The sequence below is a fragment of the Lissotriton helveticus genome, chromosome 9 (genome assembly GCF_964261635.1).
Source record: "Lissotriton helveticus chromosome 9, aLisHel1.1, whole genome shotgun sequence".
NCBI lineage: Eukaryota > Metazoa > Chordata > Amphibia > Caudata > Salamandridae > Lissotriton > Lissotriton helveticus.
Genome location: NC_136070.1, coordinates 422,579,851 through 422,599,045, shown reverse-complemented (window position 1 = coordinate 422,599,045; position 19,195 = coordinate 422,579,851). Strand labels below are relative to the sequence as shown.

At 40.1% G+C, this 19,195-nt stretch overlaps 1 protein-coding gene across 5 annotated transcripts in view; it reads right to left on the bottom strand.

Annotated features, from left to right (window-relative positions):
* Window positions 1–3,826: 3,826 nt before the first annotated feature.
* WDR20 (WD repeat domain 20) overlaps window positions 3,827–19,195 on the bottom strand; it is a 151,637-nt gene continuing 136,268 nt past the window's right edge. For 3 of the 5 annotated variants that reach the window (XM_078660199.1, XM_078660196.1, XM_078660197.1), the window contains one exon: window positions 3,827–4,764. In XM_078660199.1, coding sequence (XP_078516325.1) covers window positions 4,711–4,764 — 54 coding nt within the window. In that variant the 3' untranslated portion in view covers window positions 3,827–4,710. Of the gene's footprint in view, window positions 6,094–19,195 lie in introns of all 5 variants that reach the window. The other 2 variants (XM_078660195.1, XM_078660198.1) reach the window with 1 other exon arrangement.

Genomic DNA, 19,195 nt, shown 5'->3' with positions numbered 1-19,195 from the left:
AGTGTTGGAGTTGTAATAGTATAATTTGCTATTCCAACTTGTCTGTGCAACAGCAGGGCAAGTGCTGGACTTCAAGTCCAACATCAATACAGCAACCCTTTGCTTAAGGCAAGTCACTGAAACAACTTGCATGGTGAAGGAATGCACTGTAAAGAAGCATCTGTGGTTCGGACCACACTATTAAGGCACAGCGTGGTTCAAGCGGCAGTGTAAAGGCGGTTTCCCACCAAACATAGATGGTAGGTCTGGGAGGATGTGATACTTTGAAAACAAAAAATAAATTCACAAAGGTGCAAGAAGTGAAACTTGTATCGCAACACCAACAGGTAAATGCATGAAGGTTGTGGGAATCATTTTCACAATGTTAATTGAAAAAATGGTTTTATTGTAAGCAAGGAACGTCATATGTGGACGGAAACTGCCTTATGTCAGACGTGCAAGGAGGGTGGAAAGATTAATTTGGCTTGAGTAGAAGCATAGGGAAGTAGAGGAGGGAACTGGTTTTGATATGTATGGTGGAAGAGTACACAATGAGTTGTAGAGGGGGAAAAGCTGAAAACGGCCAAAGACAATTAAGGTAAATGTTAAGGGAATACAATGGATTGTTCATTCCATTTCAGCATATACAATTGTTCCAAAGATTTTGGTTGAAGAAACACAAGTGGCCCAAGGTCATTTTTGGAACCTAGTAATATTTTTCTATATTATGAAGAAAAGGAGATTAACATTTGGCATTACATCAGCATTGAAGGGGAGTCTGGGTTCAGTATTAACATCTGTGTTGGTAGAGGATGAGGTTAGATGTGAAAATATCTGCAGCTTGAGGATGTTTTGTGCTCTTAAAAAGTATATTCACAAGGCACAACACTTTATCTAACAATACCTTTAAGGCATAAAATTAGGCAGGAACCCACCTTAACGTAAAAGTGTTGCTTGAGAAAACGGCATATTATTGGAAAGAAGGTGGTCATAGAAACTATCAAGATAGTGTGGTTTGCACCACTTGTGATACCATGAAAAGCAGATGCCATTTGAAGTGGTGTGGGGACCTGTGGAATCTCACAGTATTAGATCAGACAGGTGTCCATCAGCATGATGTGCCTGGAGGTTCTTCAAAAAAAGGTATTTGCTAATGAGGAAAAGAAAAAAAACGTAGCCCTGCGCAATAACAGAGCTACATAAAGAGAAAATGGAGAAAGAAAAACAAAAATCAGTAAACTGTGCAAGATTTGATGACTTCAGATTCCATGTGAGAGACCATCATCAAACTGAACACCAACACCCTAGACAATCTGAAGAGCGGAATTTCACATAAGATGCTGGAACTCCCCTGTCACATTTATCCTGAGGCCTTGATGGGTGAAATGAGCAGGATAATGATGAGCTGGCCTGGAGCCCTTGTGGATTTGGAGCAACAGTTGGTGAAGAGTGCAATGTGAATCTCCCCAAAAACGCCAAGCACTAACAGCGGTTTGATGATACTATTATGCTAGCTTTTTGTTGAGGAATTTAAGGGCAGAGTTGTTAAGGTTGCCATCAAGTAAAAACCAGTGACACTAAGGCATATCAGACTTTTATTCCTTCCAGGTTTAAATCCACACATACTAGTTAGGAAAAGGGCACTGCTGGCTAATCAGAAGGAGCTGGCAGTTTAGGTGGTAGTAGCACATCTGTGCTTCCCTGAAATGCTTAGCCTTGAAATGTAAATGAAACTGCTATGCTTTTGCACAAGTAGAACTGCCCCTTAAATTACTAGACTATTTGGAGGGAGACAATGGGCGACTAATACAGTAAGTTTTTTTTGATGTAGCACGATAAGGCATGCTCATGGGATATAAAAGGGGTGGGGTTATGTGCTCCTTGGGCTGGAAGTCTTTTCTTCATGGAGTAATGGCAGATTATATTAGGTAAATTCAAAATGACTTCATTTTCTCAGATACTTTTCTTTAAATCTTCCTCTGCCTCCTTTTTTGGGCCTTTTTAGTGGCGTAGTAGAGGATTTGTATGTAGCTAAGTATACAAAGTAATGTTTGTCTGCCTTTACTCGGTGATGTAAGGAGGTGGTTGTTACATTGAGATTGCTTGTTAATTCTTGTTGTCACGTGCACTAAACATATTTAAACCTAGTCTGCCTACCTCTAGTTCCGACTTCAACCTAGCTGCAAAGAGTAAGCGGCATTTATATGAATAGAGGGTATTTACTAGTTCAGAAGACTATCTTTTAATCTGGCCTCGCCTCACTGTTTATCAAAGCAAGAAGTCAAATTTATTTTGCAACAACAGTCATGTGTTGCTCTTCCAGGACGGCATTTATATATGGTGAGACAGAATTGCGTAGTGCACTGAGTTCTGAGCACTTGGAAGAAGGTTGGTTTAATAAGAAAAGAGAAGCACAAAAAATAGTACACCTTATTATGTTGGCAAGATTTAGTTATATCAAAAGGGATTTGGAGCGTGCCAAAAGTCTGGCACATACTCCCGAGTAGATGGCCAACTGTGGCATTTATGAGAATTATTTAATAGCATGTTAAGTTGGCTCATAATTTTGTCAACAAGACAGTCTGAATGTTATGCTAGGGAAAGGAATCGGTCTTACGGTGGACAACAGTCAGAACTTTACATGGGTCAAATGTGATAACAATATTCCCACCTTAAAGAGATGACTATGATGAGAGCGGTGTCAGTACATATTAAAAGCAGCTAAGAGCATACATACAACCCCTTTTTGTTTTTTAAATGGAAGAAATTTAAAGTGCAGAAAAATGTTCTGCAAAAATGTTCATAATACGGAGCATTTTTTCTGCTCTTGAAATCTCTCCTACTGAAAATAGCTTTTATTTTTCATTTATAAATACGGCACTGTGTATACCAGCCACGGGAAGCAAGGTACCTGCTGTGTGTAAAGGTGAATCTTTGAAATGGGATCAAAATTAAACTGAAGATTTAACTTTATGTTTATATAGACTCCATAAAAATCATTTACATTTTCTCCCATTTCCAAGTGTCACATTTACAAACACCAGGCATCTTGCTCCCAGTGGTTTGTAGACATGGTGCCATATTTATAACAGAAAAAATACATCCAATTAGCTAAAATTGGAGAATTTAAAGTGAAGAAACATGCTTCATTAAACATTAAGATATAACTGGCTTAACTGAAAGTGGATATGACAATACTACTTAATGTTGAATATAAATATTTTTCTTCACATAAATTTCTCCCATTTAAAAAAAAAAGAAAAAAAAAAAAAAGACTATTTTTCAGGTATAAATATGACACGTCTACTGGCCACTGGAAGTAAAAGGCCTCTTGTTTGAAACTAGAAAATAGAAGAAAATGACAATGAAGAGTTAACTTAATGAAGATTAAATGTAAATTTAAATATAAATACGTTTGCAAATTATATGCAACTGTATCGGTTGTAGTATAGTCATGCCAATTCACATGTACGAACAAAATGCTTACACAAAACGTTTACCTTATAAACACTAATGCAATCAAATGACCCACACGTTATTAGTTGGGATTTCCCCAAAATAGTTTAAGGAACAATTAAAAGATTCTAGCACTACAGAACTATGCAAGCCCTTATGAAACCACGCATAAAATAGCAAGATCATCAGTTTTAGGAACGCACACTTGTTTCTATTTCTGGCCAATTGAGAATGGAGCAGCTGGATGAACTAGAGAATCGTTGGAAGCAGAAGTAGACTGTGAAATGTTTGAACATAAACTGCAGGGATTTAATTGGTGACTGATTTGAGTGATGCAATATAAATGTTTAATTATTGTAAAACAATGTAAAAAAGAAAATGAACAAACTGCATCTTTTGAATTGTTTAATATTAATTTCTAAAATTAGAAATATCACTATTTTCTTAAATGAAAATGACTAGTGTGATGACCCATTTTCCCCCCAATCAATGAATTACATTTATACAATTTATACAAGGTTGATTGCAACTGGAAACAACAATATTAAAATTAATGTTGAATAGATACAAATTATATTTTCTCTGCACAACACAGTATTCTAGGAGTTTGTAGGCCCCTTTCAAAATAGTTTTGTATTAGCATTAAACTATTTAAGTGCAAACATTGTTTTTATAATATAAAATCTGATTGCAGCATCCATCTTCCTGAATTACAGTTTCAAGCCAGAAAGTAATCACTTTCTTCTTCACAAGTGCATTCCAGGTTATCTTCTAACCACTTCTGGTTAAAATAAAATCAGTGCAAGATATACAATAATGAAATACTAATTTGTACAACCATCTAACTTACTGGGAATTTTCAAAAACATACTATTTTACTATAGAGATATATATACATGTATATATATATTATTTTACATATATATACATATAGCTATATCAATTTATATACATATATATGATCAAATTATATTAAACTTTAAAAGTAGAAAGCAAAGAAACATGTTTTTTTTCTAATGGTTTACTGTAATACCAAAGGATCCATTTTTCTAAAAATTAAAATAAAGATTTGTCTTTTGGTTCGCAGCCTAGAAATAGAATGAAATAAGAAACCACCTCCGTAATGCCTTTGTGAAGTTCTATTCAATTCATGTAACTCAAAATATGCACTCTGGGTTTATATACTTTGATGCTCTCTGGCTGAAGAAAACGTCCTGGTCCCATAGTCATTACGTCTTTCTCGTAGTGAATGTTTCACTAGCAGTAGTGTGGTGGCTATACTACAGTTCCACTTGGAGAATTGGCTTGGTTTTGGGATGGCAATAAACCCTGCAAACAAAGCAGTTTATATTAATCCAGCAAATGAACTCAACATTGTTTAACACAACATTCCACTTATACGAATAGATTTACCATTTATTCAAAATGTTATTTAAACTTAATGTATTAGTTTTTAGTAAAACAACTGAGTTCCTGACAATATTGTCACCAATGTAGATGTTAGATTAAAAGAACTGCCTTTATTCGCCTGCAATAAACGTCTGTTAAAAGGGCAAAATAAAATATTGAACTTTACGCTTCAATAAAATGTATTGCAAAGAAACCTTTATTGTCAAAAAGCTTATTTAATTTGTCTATAAAAGCACTGCAGTCAAACTCACAAAGCGAGCATACAATTCTTACTGTTGTAATCAGTGCTCGTCATTAGTTCATTTTAGGCACCTATTCTTTTTGCACTAATCCGTAAAATACTAAATAGAGTAAATGCTCAATCTGTAATTTACTTTGCATTAGATGTACCATGGCTGTTATGACCATGTTAATAGATGCGTACAAGCTAAATATCAGAATTTGTACCAAGAAAAGGCACCAAAAAGGAGTTAAAAATATGAATAAACTATTCATTGCATATCGATGGTTATTTTTGTTCAAAATGGTATAAATGCATAGAGAAATACTACTCTTCCTAGCCACTTAAATCATCCATGTTCATTTTAGATAAACGTTTTGCAACTTGAAGATTCTACACAAAGAGTAACATGTTCATAGAAATGACAAAAAGGCACTATACAAATGCTGGTAACACATCAAGCTCCAAGATGCACAATTTAGTAAAACAACTGTCTTGTTATTGAAAAACACAGCTAACAAACTGCAAGCTTGTGTGAAACTAAATCTAGTATGTTACTTTCAAATACATAAAACTTTTTATGTTATTTAAGGTTAGCTGAAATTGTGCAACATACGTTGAAGTATTTTTATTTACCATCATTTAATAATCTTCCTCAATGTAGTCATTTGCCTTTATGTTTATGATTAAGAAATAAAAGGAAGTGTAAAATAGGTCACCAAATTCTTATTTAGTACTGTGTACAATTGAATAAAAAAAAGAAATCATCTAAGACTTTTCTCTTCAACATTTCCAATTTAGTTTATATGTAAAAAAAAACTGATTAAAAGAGGTTGAGTTGAGAGCTTTGTTTTGAGTTTCGGTTTTGAAAACTTCCATAGAGGGGAGACAGGGAACATTCATATTTTTGAACAAATAAAGGAGACCTCTTTTGTAGGGCTAAATGTAAAAGTTATTTGTGAATTTAAATCTTCAAGTGTAGAATTGCATTTCATTGTTAGTAGGGTTTCATTCCTGTAGGGTGCTACCTAGTAGAAAAAGTAAGAGCATATCAAATAAAAAAACATCAATAACTTCAAAAGGGTCCAGTCAATTTGTTAAGATAGAATGGAAAATTATCAAACAGAATATTTTCAACCACTTGAAATAGGTGTACAAGAGTATTTCAAGGTACTAGGTTAAAAAAATATCCATTTATCATTTTATGACATAACAAAATTTTAAGCATCATAGCTCTTAACTACGTTTTCAAGTTGCACTATTGCTGCTAATAGCTCTGTGCAGATCACAGTGCCCATCCAGTCTTGATCCAAAGAAAATAAATTTACTGACAATCCTATAAGCCAGCCTCTGCTTTATATATCTTGGGCACCATGGTGTCAACCCAATAGCCCTTGTATACATTCTCCTGGGGTTGTGTTGTATCTTGTGTCTAATGCAGGCTCCTCAATGACTGCAGCATGTTCACCCGCACCTCTAAAAACCTTCAGCTATCTTCTCACCCTTTCTGTTCACCCACATGTCCAACTCTTACACTTGTGCCCATTCTAGAATATCTCACGCCAAGCAGCTACTATGGGGCCTCAAACAAAGACAGCCAACAGCTATACATTGTCTTTATGAGCACTAGGCCTAGTGATGCAAACCAGTGGGGAATCTTTCTGTTCTTAGTTTTGGGAATAAACTCTAAAAGACATTGCTTAGGGACGACCTTCAGTCGGGCGTCCATCACCCTCTGTAATATAGCTACAACCTCACCCCGGAAACTGTTCCCTGTAGCACATTCCTGTGTAAAGTGTACAAGTATGTGACTTCGGCCCAGGCTGCAATCCTTTTGAGGTAGATTTTTCTTAATTTCAACGGATCAAGCATATGCAGTGAAGAAAGTTAAAAAGGTACTAGGTTAGCTGAAAAGAACATTGTAATAAACATTTTGATAGGTTTAATTCCAATGTTTCATACTTTATTAGACTATAAAGGAGAACAAAATGGAGAATAGAATATATATGTTTAAGTCAAGTGTATTATGTAGTGCACTAAACAAATTTAGTATGAGGCAGAAGAGATAAACATGTATAATGCGGACAATGAAAGTCTATTAAAAAGTGAGATTAAAAAGTGAGATCACACGGGTAACCCAATAACAATAGTTCATGCTTAGACTTTCTTTGAAAAATGGGGTAACAGTGGTCAAAGAATGACAATGCACAAAAGTAAAACGGGAAAAATAAGTGAATTCTCCTCTACTCAAAACCTAAAAATGTTGACAATTTAATAGCATTGTCCATCTAAAAAAAAAAAATCAATTTTAAAAGGTTACCATTTTGATGAACAGGAAACTGTTGTAACAATGTAATAAATTAGGAGAAAGAAATGTACCTTCATTCACAGAAAGAGGTTACATCACATGCCAAGCTTCTGTAGTACAGGCAGTTGTCAACAACCACACGTTACTGACAGTTTAATTACAGCAATAGCATTATTAATCTATTGGCATTAATTTGTTTAATTATATATGCTGTTAACCTAATAAAGTGCTAACAGTGCTTTCCACACAAATTCAAATTTCACCCTAATGAGAGGTGAGTGGAGATTTAATTTTATAATATCCAGAAAAGAGTATTCAGTTATTAAATATGGACTTCAAAATAGGACGTGATTGCACATGAAAAAACATTTAATGTGCAACTTAAAAAAACAATTACCATGCTTCATGAATAGTTACCACTTTCAAATTAGGCCACTTTGCATAACACAAATTGTATATTTGTGTTAAGATAATCACTGTAAAATAAGTGACTATCTACATTTTATAGAGCCCCACATGTTAAAATTCTACTTTTTAACAACTTTCGAGTCACTTTGCAGCAGTGGTATTTTTTAGCAGAATTTGCAACCTGTCACAGGAAAGACAAGGCAGACTGTATTGCCATGCAAGTAAAAATGTTTTCAATCGCAAACATATTGGGAAATACCTTTTTACATTCGCCCGTCATACTGTGAGCTTGCAATGAACATTTGTTTATTACTAGGAAATGGGAATCCTAACTTCCAATTCTTAGAATAGATAAAATATGTAAGTTTTATTTTGCATTTCAGTAAAATAGAAAATCTTTGCACTTATGTATTCAAGAAGGCATAATATTTTAGGGAGTCAAATTTTTTTTACATGCCTCCAGTTTTTAACTGAATCAAGACTTCCTTCTTTATGAATTGTGGTAAATATCTGAAAAGTCAATTAGCCTTAACCACCACGAGCAACATTTATATACTACCACAAAGACCCTAAACAGACGTGGGCATAGATTTTTCATCTTATTATTTAGATGTACTTACCACATATACGACCGAAAAAGTTGACTGTTTAAAGTCAAGGAACATTTTCTCTATATTTCCCAATTGTCAAGGCAAAAAGGCAGACTTTTTGTACTTGTTAATTTAATTTCTCAATCAATCTCATAAAGGGATCCACTGTATTGCCTTGTCTCTTTCATCCCACTGCTCCCCAGACTCCAAATTTCAGCTGCCTCTGACCCACTTGTCCTGCTGCATGCCATTTCTACTTCCTCGGCCTCTTGCCTAGTTCATGGTTTTTTTACCCTGTTGCCTGGCACATTACTTGCCCCATTTAAGTTTACTTTCCTCTTAGTTCCCTTTTTCTACTTCTCCAGCACTCTTGAATGTACTCCAGTTTCTGCCATCACCTGTTCACTTCTTTCTCTCTCACTGGGCTGCCTCCTATGCTGCGGACCCCCTGTGTGTGTGGCTGTGTGTGTAATAATCAGACACTGGAGGACTCCCATCTACAACCGATGCAGCAATTTAGGGGACTCGCTGTAATTATTTGTCATTCCTGTAGAGCAGCCCGCTTTATAAATTGTTTCTCCATCTGGTCAATTTTATGTTGGAGCTGCCAATTTTTGTGGTGATCATCAACGTTTAATAGAAGTTACTCCATGATGTGTCTTCAAAAAGACATTAAAACAAAAACAAAGATTGCAGTAGGGGAGTGTAAATACATTTCCCTAGTAAATCTCCCTTTATTGGGCTCAAAAGTGGTCAAAATGGGCTGCGGTCAACAGGAGTAAGTACGAGACACCGAAGAAGAGGAGGTGCTCCAATCCGGGGAACTCGAGTGAGCGGATTCCAGTCTCCAATGCTGTTGCAAATCAAAGGATCGGGTAGGTATGGCCTTCCCTCCATTGCTAAATCAACAATGAGCAGTTGGATGTCACTTTGAAAGGAGGGATGCTTGAGAGGTGCTGACAATTCTGGGGAGGGTCCTAGAGAGTGCAGTTTAGTCACCCACACGGAAGGGTTTGTGCTCAGGTAAGTGAAGCTCCTAGAAACCCCACAGTGTACCAGAAATGTTGGTGTAATTCCAGAACAACTCTGGCTGGCAACAAGAAGCATTGACGGGAGCAGTTAGGAAGCACTCTCAGGCCATGAGCTGGAAGAAACATGGCCGGGGGGGTGGTGAAGATTGAAATTCAAGTGACCAAAAAGAAATGGATCAGTGGAACTAGGGACAGGGCCAACCTGTTCAGGCCTGTAGAGATTGCAAAACTTAGGGACTCTGAAAGTCAAGTCAAGTCAGGATATTTGTATTGCGCACATATCACGTCCAAAGAGTCTCATGGCGCATGCAGACAATTCTGACAGAAAGGTAAACAGCTAAAATTAGCAGAAAAGCCAGGTCTTCAGCTTCTTTATGAAACTAGTGTGTTCAGAGGTTGTGCGCAGACTGAGAGGCATTTTATTCCAAAGGGATGGTGCCAAGAAGGAAAAAGCGCGACCTCCATTCCTGGCGGTAATTCAAATGCGGCAATGGCCCTTAGGGACAAACAGGATTTTTCCAACAATGATACCAATGTAACAGGGTCCCTCTACAGATACTCAAAATTAGGGAGTGGACACTGGGATGGAAGGCCAACTCTGGGGGGGAGGCAACTCCTAATGGAAAGCCTTAGCAATTTAACTGAAGGCTGCATATGTGACCAGCACTGACCAGAGGATAGTCTAGATGGAAACCTGCTCTGAATATCCTAGCCTTGAGGATTTGTCGCAGTGAAACATAGGCTAAATCATTACTAAGAAAACTGGTGAAACTGCAGCCTCTAGTGCCAAGTTGGCACAGGGTGTTTTTCCAAGATAAAACATTCAGAGAACAGGCCACAATTGGAAAATTATGCTCAAAGCCTTAAAAATAAATGGATGAGAAACAAAATACCTGTAGGGAAAAACACATTGACCTGTTGCCTGAAGTGTTTAAAAAAGGCATTACTTCTGGAAGCAATTGATCTTGTGAGGGAAATCTGAAAAAGCAATTATAATCTCTACAATGGGGCCAGGTTATAGAATAGTGGTGCTGTGTAGTCTCACACTTTAGCTGGGCAATCAAGATCAGAGAGTCATGGTGATGCTGAATATAATTAAATTCCTAGATGGTAAAGTGTTCATATTGCCAGAACTAAACCATATGACACCACAGAGAAAATACCATGATCAACAAAACACTGAAAAAGAAAGCATTTGAGCCAAGTTAAAGTTATGCAGGGTGACAAAATGCATGTCTTCACACAAGTAAATTTAGGTCACGTTTTTCTGGGGGAAAGCAGTGAGCGAATAGACTTGTATTCTGGGGCAGACACTACCTACGGTGACTTACTTTGGAATTAGTGCTTTAACTTTTATTTGTTTTATTTCTCCCCTGAATAGTGTAAAATATGTAGGGTGAAGATTTACTTTGGTCAGATGGGGTGCCCTTGTGGGAAAATTGCATTCAACAGGTGAAACTTTTAAAAGATTCAGACAGCCTGTGGCGATGTCCTACAGATGCCCTCAATATATATATGTCACTGAAGCCCACTGTTGCTGCCTTCGTTCTAATAGAGGATACATAGTTCTTATCTGGGGGAGTTGAGCCCCAAACCTTGCAGCAATGAGTGAGCAGAAATGCAATTCCTTGTTTTAGAGTTGCCAACATTTGCCCCACTTTAAGTGGCAAAAAGGGTATAGAAATACTGTGTGATTAATTTTATTGTGAAAAAGCCTTCCACCTGAGCTTGAAAGAATACCCTAACTCAATCATGCAATCCAAAGATAATCATTGCGAAAAAAACAACGTATGCTGACCACCTAATTGCAGTGGAAACGTGTGTTCGGAGCACAGGCTGGAGAGCACAGACTTCCTGTGCGATGTTATGGCTACCAGTAAAACAATTCCATAAATGGCCACCAGTAAAACTGTTCCAGAAATATCACATACTGGAAATTCTGGTCTATCGGGCAAAACTCAAACCAACACTAACGAATTAAGGGTTTATTTTCACTGGACCGGTGGCTGAAACGTTTTTGACATTTTAATCTGTACAGCAGTCTCGGCTAAATGCTGAGTGAACAATATGACAATTAAAGGACAACACCATCACCTGAGCCATGCAGCCAAAACTATGCTAATTGCCCTATTATTTAGCTTCACTTTTCACAATGAAATACGTTAGCTGGCAAAGCATAATTAATCAAAAAAGGTTCTTTGGTTCAGGGAAGAACGGGGAAAACCAGATTACATTTAATGGTAGTCACAAAACAAAGTCCCCTACGAATCCAGTCCATCTGGGTGGTACCGATACGCGAGTGATTTGTACTATAAAACTCAGCATTCAGGAAATCCAGAAGGCATGCTTCATCATAGAGTTTTCATGATGGAGTCTAATACATCCACGGCAGGCTTCAACCTGATCTATTTCAGGGCGCACTTACAGATGTTTTAAGGAATCCTAACAGTAAATGGTTAAAAGGCTACCTGAGCCATACCTGCAACAAACTTTTTTATACGTATATCGCCTTGGCACAGTAAAAAACAAATGCGAACACTATGTGTGGCCTAATTTCCCAAGTATCCTTCAACGTGGTTTACATTGTTCAGCCTTTCAAGAAGATAGTGAGGCTTTCGTCAGGACCAGAATTACAAGAATCCCTATGGATTGCCTAATCCTTTCTAAGTCAAACAAGTGGTGATTTACTCAATCGCGCACATCATATTTCCATTCATACCATGCATAGACTTTATGCTTATGTCCCGACTGGCTAGATCATCAGTGGATATCTTTGGAGAGAGAAGAACAATTACCACACCATGTTATGCTATTTTACTTAGTATACATCTACACAGACCACTTGTCTCTTGATTAAACCTTCCACCAAACGCCGGTGTATAGGGTCACACTGCGCACGCTATAGGTGAATATAGCTACGGTCTCCTAATGAATCCTGATTGACAAGTTACTTAACTTCGGTAACGCCTTATTTGGTAGAGAAATGATCTAGCTGCAGATTCCTTACCTTGGAATTTCCCAAGGCGTCAGACTGGATCCAGAACATTTTTCTGTGTGCAATACACTTGCGTGCTGGTAGGAGGCTTCAGTCGGCTCCGCCATTGTGATGTCTGTGGCACCTATACAAGTGCCACCTCAGCACACCGACGTCCGTTACCTTCATGACTTTCCACGCCAGAAGCGCAAAACCATGATGTGCACGGACATTGGTGTGTTATAAACAACTATGCCCTGAAAAGGGAAAGCCATGAACCTAACCTGTCCGCAGTTTGGAGAGGATGGATGGGTCGCTAAGGAATCTGCAGTTACATCAAGTCTCTACCATTATAAGCCTTAGCTCTGGTAGAATGAGCCCTCTGGAGGCTGCTTTTTAGCCAGAGCATAGCAGATTTTAATGTAAAGGACGACCCAAAAAGAATTTGTCTGTTTCTGCACTGCAAAACCCTTCTTCACTCTCACGTACCCCATGAAGAGTTGTTCATCCACCCGGAACTCTTTTGTGAGTTTAAGGTAGAATGCGAACGCTCTTTTTGGGTTAAGTGGGTGGAGTTGCTCCTCTTCTTTAGAGGGGTGCAGAGGAGCGTAGAAAGTGGGCAAGGTGACAGATAGCCTAATGTGGAACGGTGTTACCACTTTCCATAAGAAAGAGGCCCTAGTTCCAAGCACCAACTTTTCAGGGAAAATGGTCAGGTAAGGAGGAGGCTTAGATGACAGAGCCTGCAACTCGCTCACCATCCTGCATAAGTTATGGCCACTATAAAGGATGCTTTGATGGTAAGTAGCTGGAGGGAGCAGTTGCGCAGAGGTTCGAATGGAGCGCACTTTTGGAATGAGAATCAAATTAAGGTCCCACTGAGGCATGATGAAAGAGGCACCATGAAAGAGGCACGTGGAAACTTACGTAAAGCCCCTTTGAAATCTATTTACATTAGAGGATTTCAATAAAGAGTGTTGGTCTGGCAGTCTCAAGAAGGTAGACAGGGGAGATAGGTACAGTTTGAGAGTGCCCTGAGCAGAGCCTTGCTGGGCAAGGGTCAAAATAAAGAAAAAGGACTAAAAGAGGAACACTAGATCTTATTATACAATATTTTACAAATTTGTGCCACCAGCCAGCATACTGTGTCTCTGTAGAGGGATGCCTGGCTGCCAAAATAACATTCCAGACTTCAGGAGGAAGGTTGAATGTTGTCAACTGCCATCGCTCAATCTCCAGGCAAGAAGGCAGAGTTGGCAGGTTCAGGTGGAGGACCCTCCACTGCAGCTGCGACAGAAGATCCTCCGGAAGGGGGAGCCTGATCGGAGGATCGATGTTCAGTTGGAGAAGGGGATAAGTCTCTCAGTCTCTAGGTGCCCAGTATGGAGCCACAAGAATGACTTGGGCCAGGTGGCTCCTGATTTACTTGAGCACTCTGGACAGGAGTGGTATTGGCGGAAAGATGTAAACGAGACCTTAGCTCCACTCGAGACAAAGTTCGCCGAGCGAGTGCCACCTTGGAAACTCCAGTGTGCACAACTGTTGACATTGCACGTTCTCGGCGAACAGATCTAACCAAGGCTCTTCCCACTGCTGAAAGTGCCCTTGCGCCACCTCTAGATGGAGACTCCATTCACGATCCACTAGGCATCGATATCGGAGTTCATCCACCCTGGAGATTCAGAGAACCTGAAGGTGTTTAAATACCCTGCTGTTCCAGCTACGTCCCGAGATGCGGGCCTCTTAAAAAAGGGTCCACAAGCCTGCCCTGCCGCAGTACCACATGGCAGTGGTGTTGTCCTTTAACACTTGAACCAGCTTTCCCTTGATTGAAGGAAGAAAGGCTTTCCATGTGACGCGAATCGCTCTGAGCCTCAGCAAGTTAATGTAGAGCCCGGATTGCGTCAGAGATCAGAGTCCTCAGATATTCACCTCTCCCAGATGCCCGCCTCATCAAGGAGTGATACATTTGTTACTACTGTGTGGTCTGGTTGGAGAGGGGTCTGCCTCCGACCTAATTGGGGTCTGTTAGCCACCAGTGCACTCATCTTTGCGATCTGGACCATGTCAGAGAGATTCTCCTGATGCTGCGCTCACTGGAAATTCAAGTCCCACTGTGGAGCCTGCATAGTCCATCCGGCATGTGAAGAAGGAGACCATGAGGCCTGGCAGCCTCAGTCATTCTCACCAATATTCCAGGATAGAGCCTGAAACATCGGTATCATAGCCTGAATATCCTAGACTCAGCAGTTCGGGAGGATTGGCCTGAAACTGCACCGTATCCAGAATACTGATGAAAATCAGCATCTGAGAAGGAGTCAGGTGTGACTTCGGCACTTTGATGGAGAACCCCAGCATTTTCAAAGGTTCGCTGTAGTGTGCAGATGGGAGACGACAGCCTGGGGCAAACTTCCTTTCAACAGCCAGTCGTCGAGATAGGGGGAAGACTGGCACCCCTGATCTGCACAGATGAGCTGCGACCACAGCCATCACCTTGGTGAACACCAGAGAGGCGCTGTTTAGGCCAAAGGGGAAGCATGGTGAACTGAAAGTGCTCCTGGCCTACCGTAAACACAGGTAGCACCGATGGGCAGGCAGGATGGGAATGTGAAAATAGGCATCCTGCAAGTCGAACGCTGCCATCCAGTCTCCTGAGTCCAGGGCAGACGTGACCTGAGCTAGAGTGAGCATCTTGAACTTTTCCTTTTCGAGGAAGTAGTTGAGGGCTTGCAGATCTAGGATAGGGCACAGGCCCTTTTCCTGCTTCAGGACCAGAAAGTGAAAGGAATAGAAACCACAGCCTACTTCTGGCTCTAGAACCCTCTTTATGGCTCCATTGGCCAAGAGGGTCATGACTTCCTCCTGAACCAAAAGCAGGTGATCCTACGAAAGCTGGTCGCAAGCTGGAGGCATGGAGGAAAGGGTAGTCTCGAAGGGGAGGGAGTAGCCCCTTTGAAATATTTGAAGAATCCACTTGTCAGACGTGATGTTTTGCCAGTGGTGGAAGTGATGGCTGATCTGGTCACCGACTGGCCATCCTTAAGCTTAAGGGTCGGAAAGGGTTTGGAGACTGAGAGACCTTGAGTGGTGGTAGTGGTGGTGGTGGGAGGGGATGGGGAGGGAGGTGTAAGAGCGAGACCACCAGGCCAAACGACGAGATATCCAGTGCCAGGCCACAAGCAGCTTGAGGGACTGCTCCCTCAAAGCTTTCGGAGCCGTGGACCAACAGTCAGAGCATGACTGAGTTGTGGTCAAGTTCCAAGCACCGAAGACAAATCAGGTGTGCTCTGTCACTGGCATAGCATGGTGGCAAGCAACCGCGTGGTTTGGATTCCGAAGTCTTCTTTGACATATTGAAAAAACCAGCACATCAAATGTTTGACAAAACGTCGAAAAATATCCTGTCAAAAAACGACAGAGGGTAGCTCTCTTCATGGATCTGTGCTGGCTGGCGCGGGAAAAAAAAATAACTGACGTCAGCGCGCAGAGGTGGTGCCTATACAGGTTACACGGACGTCACAACGGTGATGATGCTGCCGTCACATTCAGCTGACCGACGCTACCCACTGGTGCGAAAGGGTATTGCTCTAAGAAAAATCTTCCTGATCCAGTCCGACGGCTGGGAAATTCAATGGTAAGGAATCTGTTGCTAGATGTCTATAGGATAATGGACCACTCTCCTAGATAATTCTAGGTCACCAATGTGACTTGCTGTATTTTTCTTTTGTCGAAACATGTATGTGAGGCTTACTGCTTCTATGGACTGGTTTCACAGGTTAGTGACACAGATGGGATCAAATTAAATTGCAACCTGATTAACGAAATAGCCTAGTCTGCATCTCATTTCTTTCGGGTGATAATAGATTATGTACTCTTTCCAACTCACTTGTACGTTTACACACCAGAACTACCCACTTAGGCTTCCCCACAGAATTTCATTGTTCTGTCCTGTCTTACTCGTTGAACGGAGGAAAACCGATCTTTGTTTTTTTTTCTCTCAGTATTTTCTCTACATTGTGTGTCCCTGGTTCGAACTGTTCTAAGACAGTCCATTTCAAATCCATGCCTGAATGACCAGACGTGATACAGTGGTGGTCCATTTTGTTTGGGATTCTAGCACACCTTACATTACTCAGGTTCTAGTCACTTGAAAAGGTCCTGAGGAGGTCAGTAGGACCGAAAAATGGGTGAGAATTCATCTGTTCTACTAAAAAAGAATCGCACAGTTAATTGATCATTTGTACTTTCAGAAGTTAGAAGAGATTTACAATAACAGAAAGAGGCGCCTGAATTTACAAAATGAATAGCAAAATAGGAGCCTGATCTTGGGAGGGAGAAACCAGTGGTCCCAGAGAGCAGGGAGTCTGGTTGTGAAGGGATTAATCCCTCATGACTTGTCTAGAGAGTCAGCAACGTGAGTACGAGAGATACCACTTACCCAAGGAGACTCACCTACAAGTAGGAAAGAGGTGAATAAACTGGGAAAAAAAAGAGAAGTCCTAAAGAAAACAGGGTGTTTAAAATTTATTTTAGAGGGTTTAAAATGGGACACACCTGCAAAACATCCAAACTACTCTACAGGGAAGAATAGCAAGGTATTTCAAAGAGACATGGGTTAATGTAGAATCATGTGTGTTCATGTTTTATACATTGCTTTGCCAGAGAGTGGAGCGGATTACATTTTGGACATACGGGTGTCAACGGATGATTGTGCAGTAAACAACGAGTACCTGGAGTAGTAACTGGTCTAATCCATATGACCAACCAGAAGCGACTGACAAGAGATCGGTGTAACCACCTCTTCACAAAACTACACTCCTATCTCTTTGCTATGTGGGGAGAGGAAGGATTCTTTGGTGCCGTACAAAACTGCAGGAGGCTGCATTAAAGTATGAGACATAGTGATGTGGTTCCATTGTATTAAAATTTTAATATTTAAGGGTCCACGGCCAAAAGATTGGGACCTGGCTGTGAGGATGGCCAGTAGGTACAAGGAGACTGAACTCAAATATCTGGGTAGTTATCCCTTAAACAGGTATGGAGAGGGACATGTGAGGAGTGTTTTTGTTTGGCAGAGTTTTATATAGCGTGAACTTGACCTGAATCCGAATCGGGTATCAGAGCGCTTTACATGGTACCAGTTACGTTACATGAGGACACACATTCATTTTTGTTAGGCACGGGGAGATTAAGTGATTTGCCCAGAATCACTGGATGTTTTAGCGTCATTACAGAGACTCAAACCCAGTTCCCCAGGTCCGAGGTAGAGCGCCCTACACGTTAGGAACAAGGTTTTGAACTGAACACTTTCACCTACGACTAATGCATGGCCTTGAAATGCAGGAGTGAGGTTATCCTGGTATTTTACAATCAAAACTAGCCAGGATTTCTGAAATCTTTGAAGCAAACAGAGATCCTTTTTAAACAGCATGGTGTAGAGGAAATTACACCTAAGGGAGGTAGATGGGGAAGGCAAGGGAGTTCTCCAGAATTATCCCTTGGTAATGGGGACTAGACCAAAATGGATACTGGAATTAAAGGAAGCTCACTGTTTTATATTTGTATTGCACCATATGCTGGATTGGGTTCCCATAACATGGTACTAAATGTCAGTTTTTTTTCATAAAATGGGTGGGAGACGCACATACTACATACATAGAGTTGTATTAATAGCTAAAAGTGATCCTTAGATGCAATCAAATAATGTGTGGTTTTGTAGTCCAAAAATATGTTCATGTGCAGCTTGCCTGAAAAGCTTGAATAACCAATTGTAATGTGTAGGTACTATAGCTGACCGTCAATGTGCGAGGATACCATTTTTTTGTCACAGTGATAGGACCATCCACCTGCATCAATGTGAAGGAGAGCAATCTAGGTCTGAGGTGTCATGCAGTATATAATGAGTTAGTCAAACTGGTGAACCCCACAGTCAATAGTGGATGTCACAGTACACCAAACATCTTACAAATAGTGAGCTAGGTTGGGAAAGAACCAAAGTATGTTAGTAGTCCAAGTTAGGGGCCGCCCATCTCCAGCATATGTTGCCCGTTCACAGTTTTGCCTAATTGTGTCTAGACGTGTTCCAGTATCCACTACATAGGACTTTATAATAAGAGAATTTAAGTCTAGCCTCCCCTAAGTCACTGTTGTCCATAATCATCCGGCATTGTCCAATCCTCCGAATTGTTGGCTGACAATTGTTATCAAAACTGCTGACTCTTTTGTCCTAGGGAAGAGATTCACGATCCAAGCATTGTATACTGCAGATATTAATCTGTTGTTACAGACTCATGTCTTTAAAAGTTGGAGAGAATGGCAGATTCAGACAGTGAATAAATAAGGGCCAAACCTACTTCAGATACAATTGATGGTCAATATCTTCAAGAGTGAACTGGCAGTAGTTGGAATTCGGTCCTCAGTGAGTCAAACGGTCTCAATGATTCCTCTGTAATCATGTCATCTATAGTACACATCCCACATGCTGACCAGGTCACCGAGTGAGCCAATCATGGATTTTTTTAAACCAGGTGCTCATGGAGTAATATCCAAAATAAGGAATAGGGAAAAATAAAATAGTCAAAACATTTATCGAAAAAGAGAAACATTAGATTTTTTAGAAAAAGTGCAGATTTTCATATAAAAACAATAACCATCTGCAAATTCTCAAACACAATACTTTCTGGAACAATGATTGAAGTAAGGAGAGACTCCGTTTACTAAGTAATTGAGCAGGAGCACCCAAATGTGGTTGTTCTGCTACATTATTACCCAAGGAGACCGTTTTCTGACATTCCACAAGAAACTGTAGTTCAACCCTAT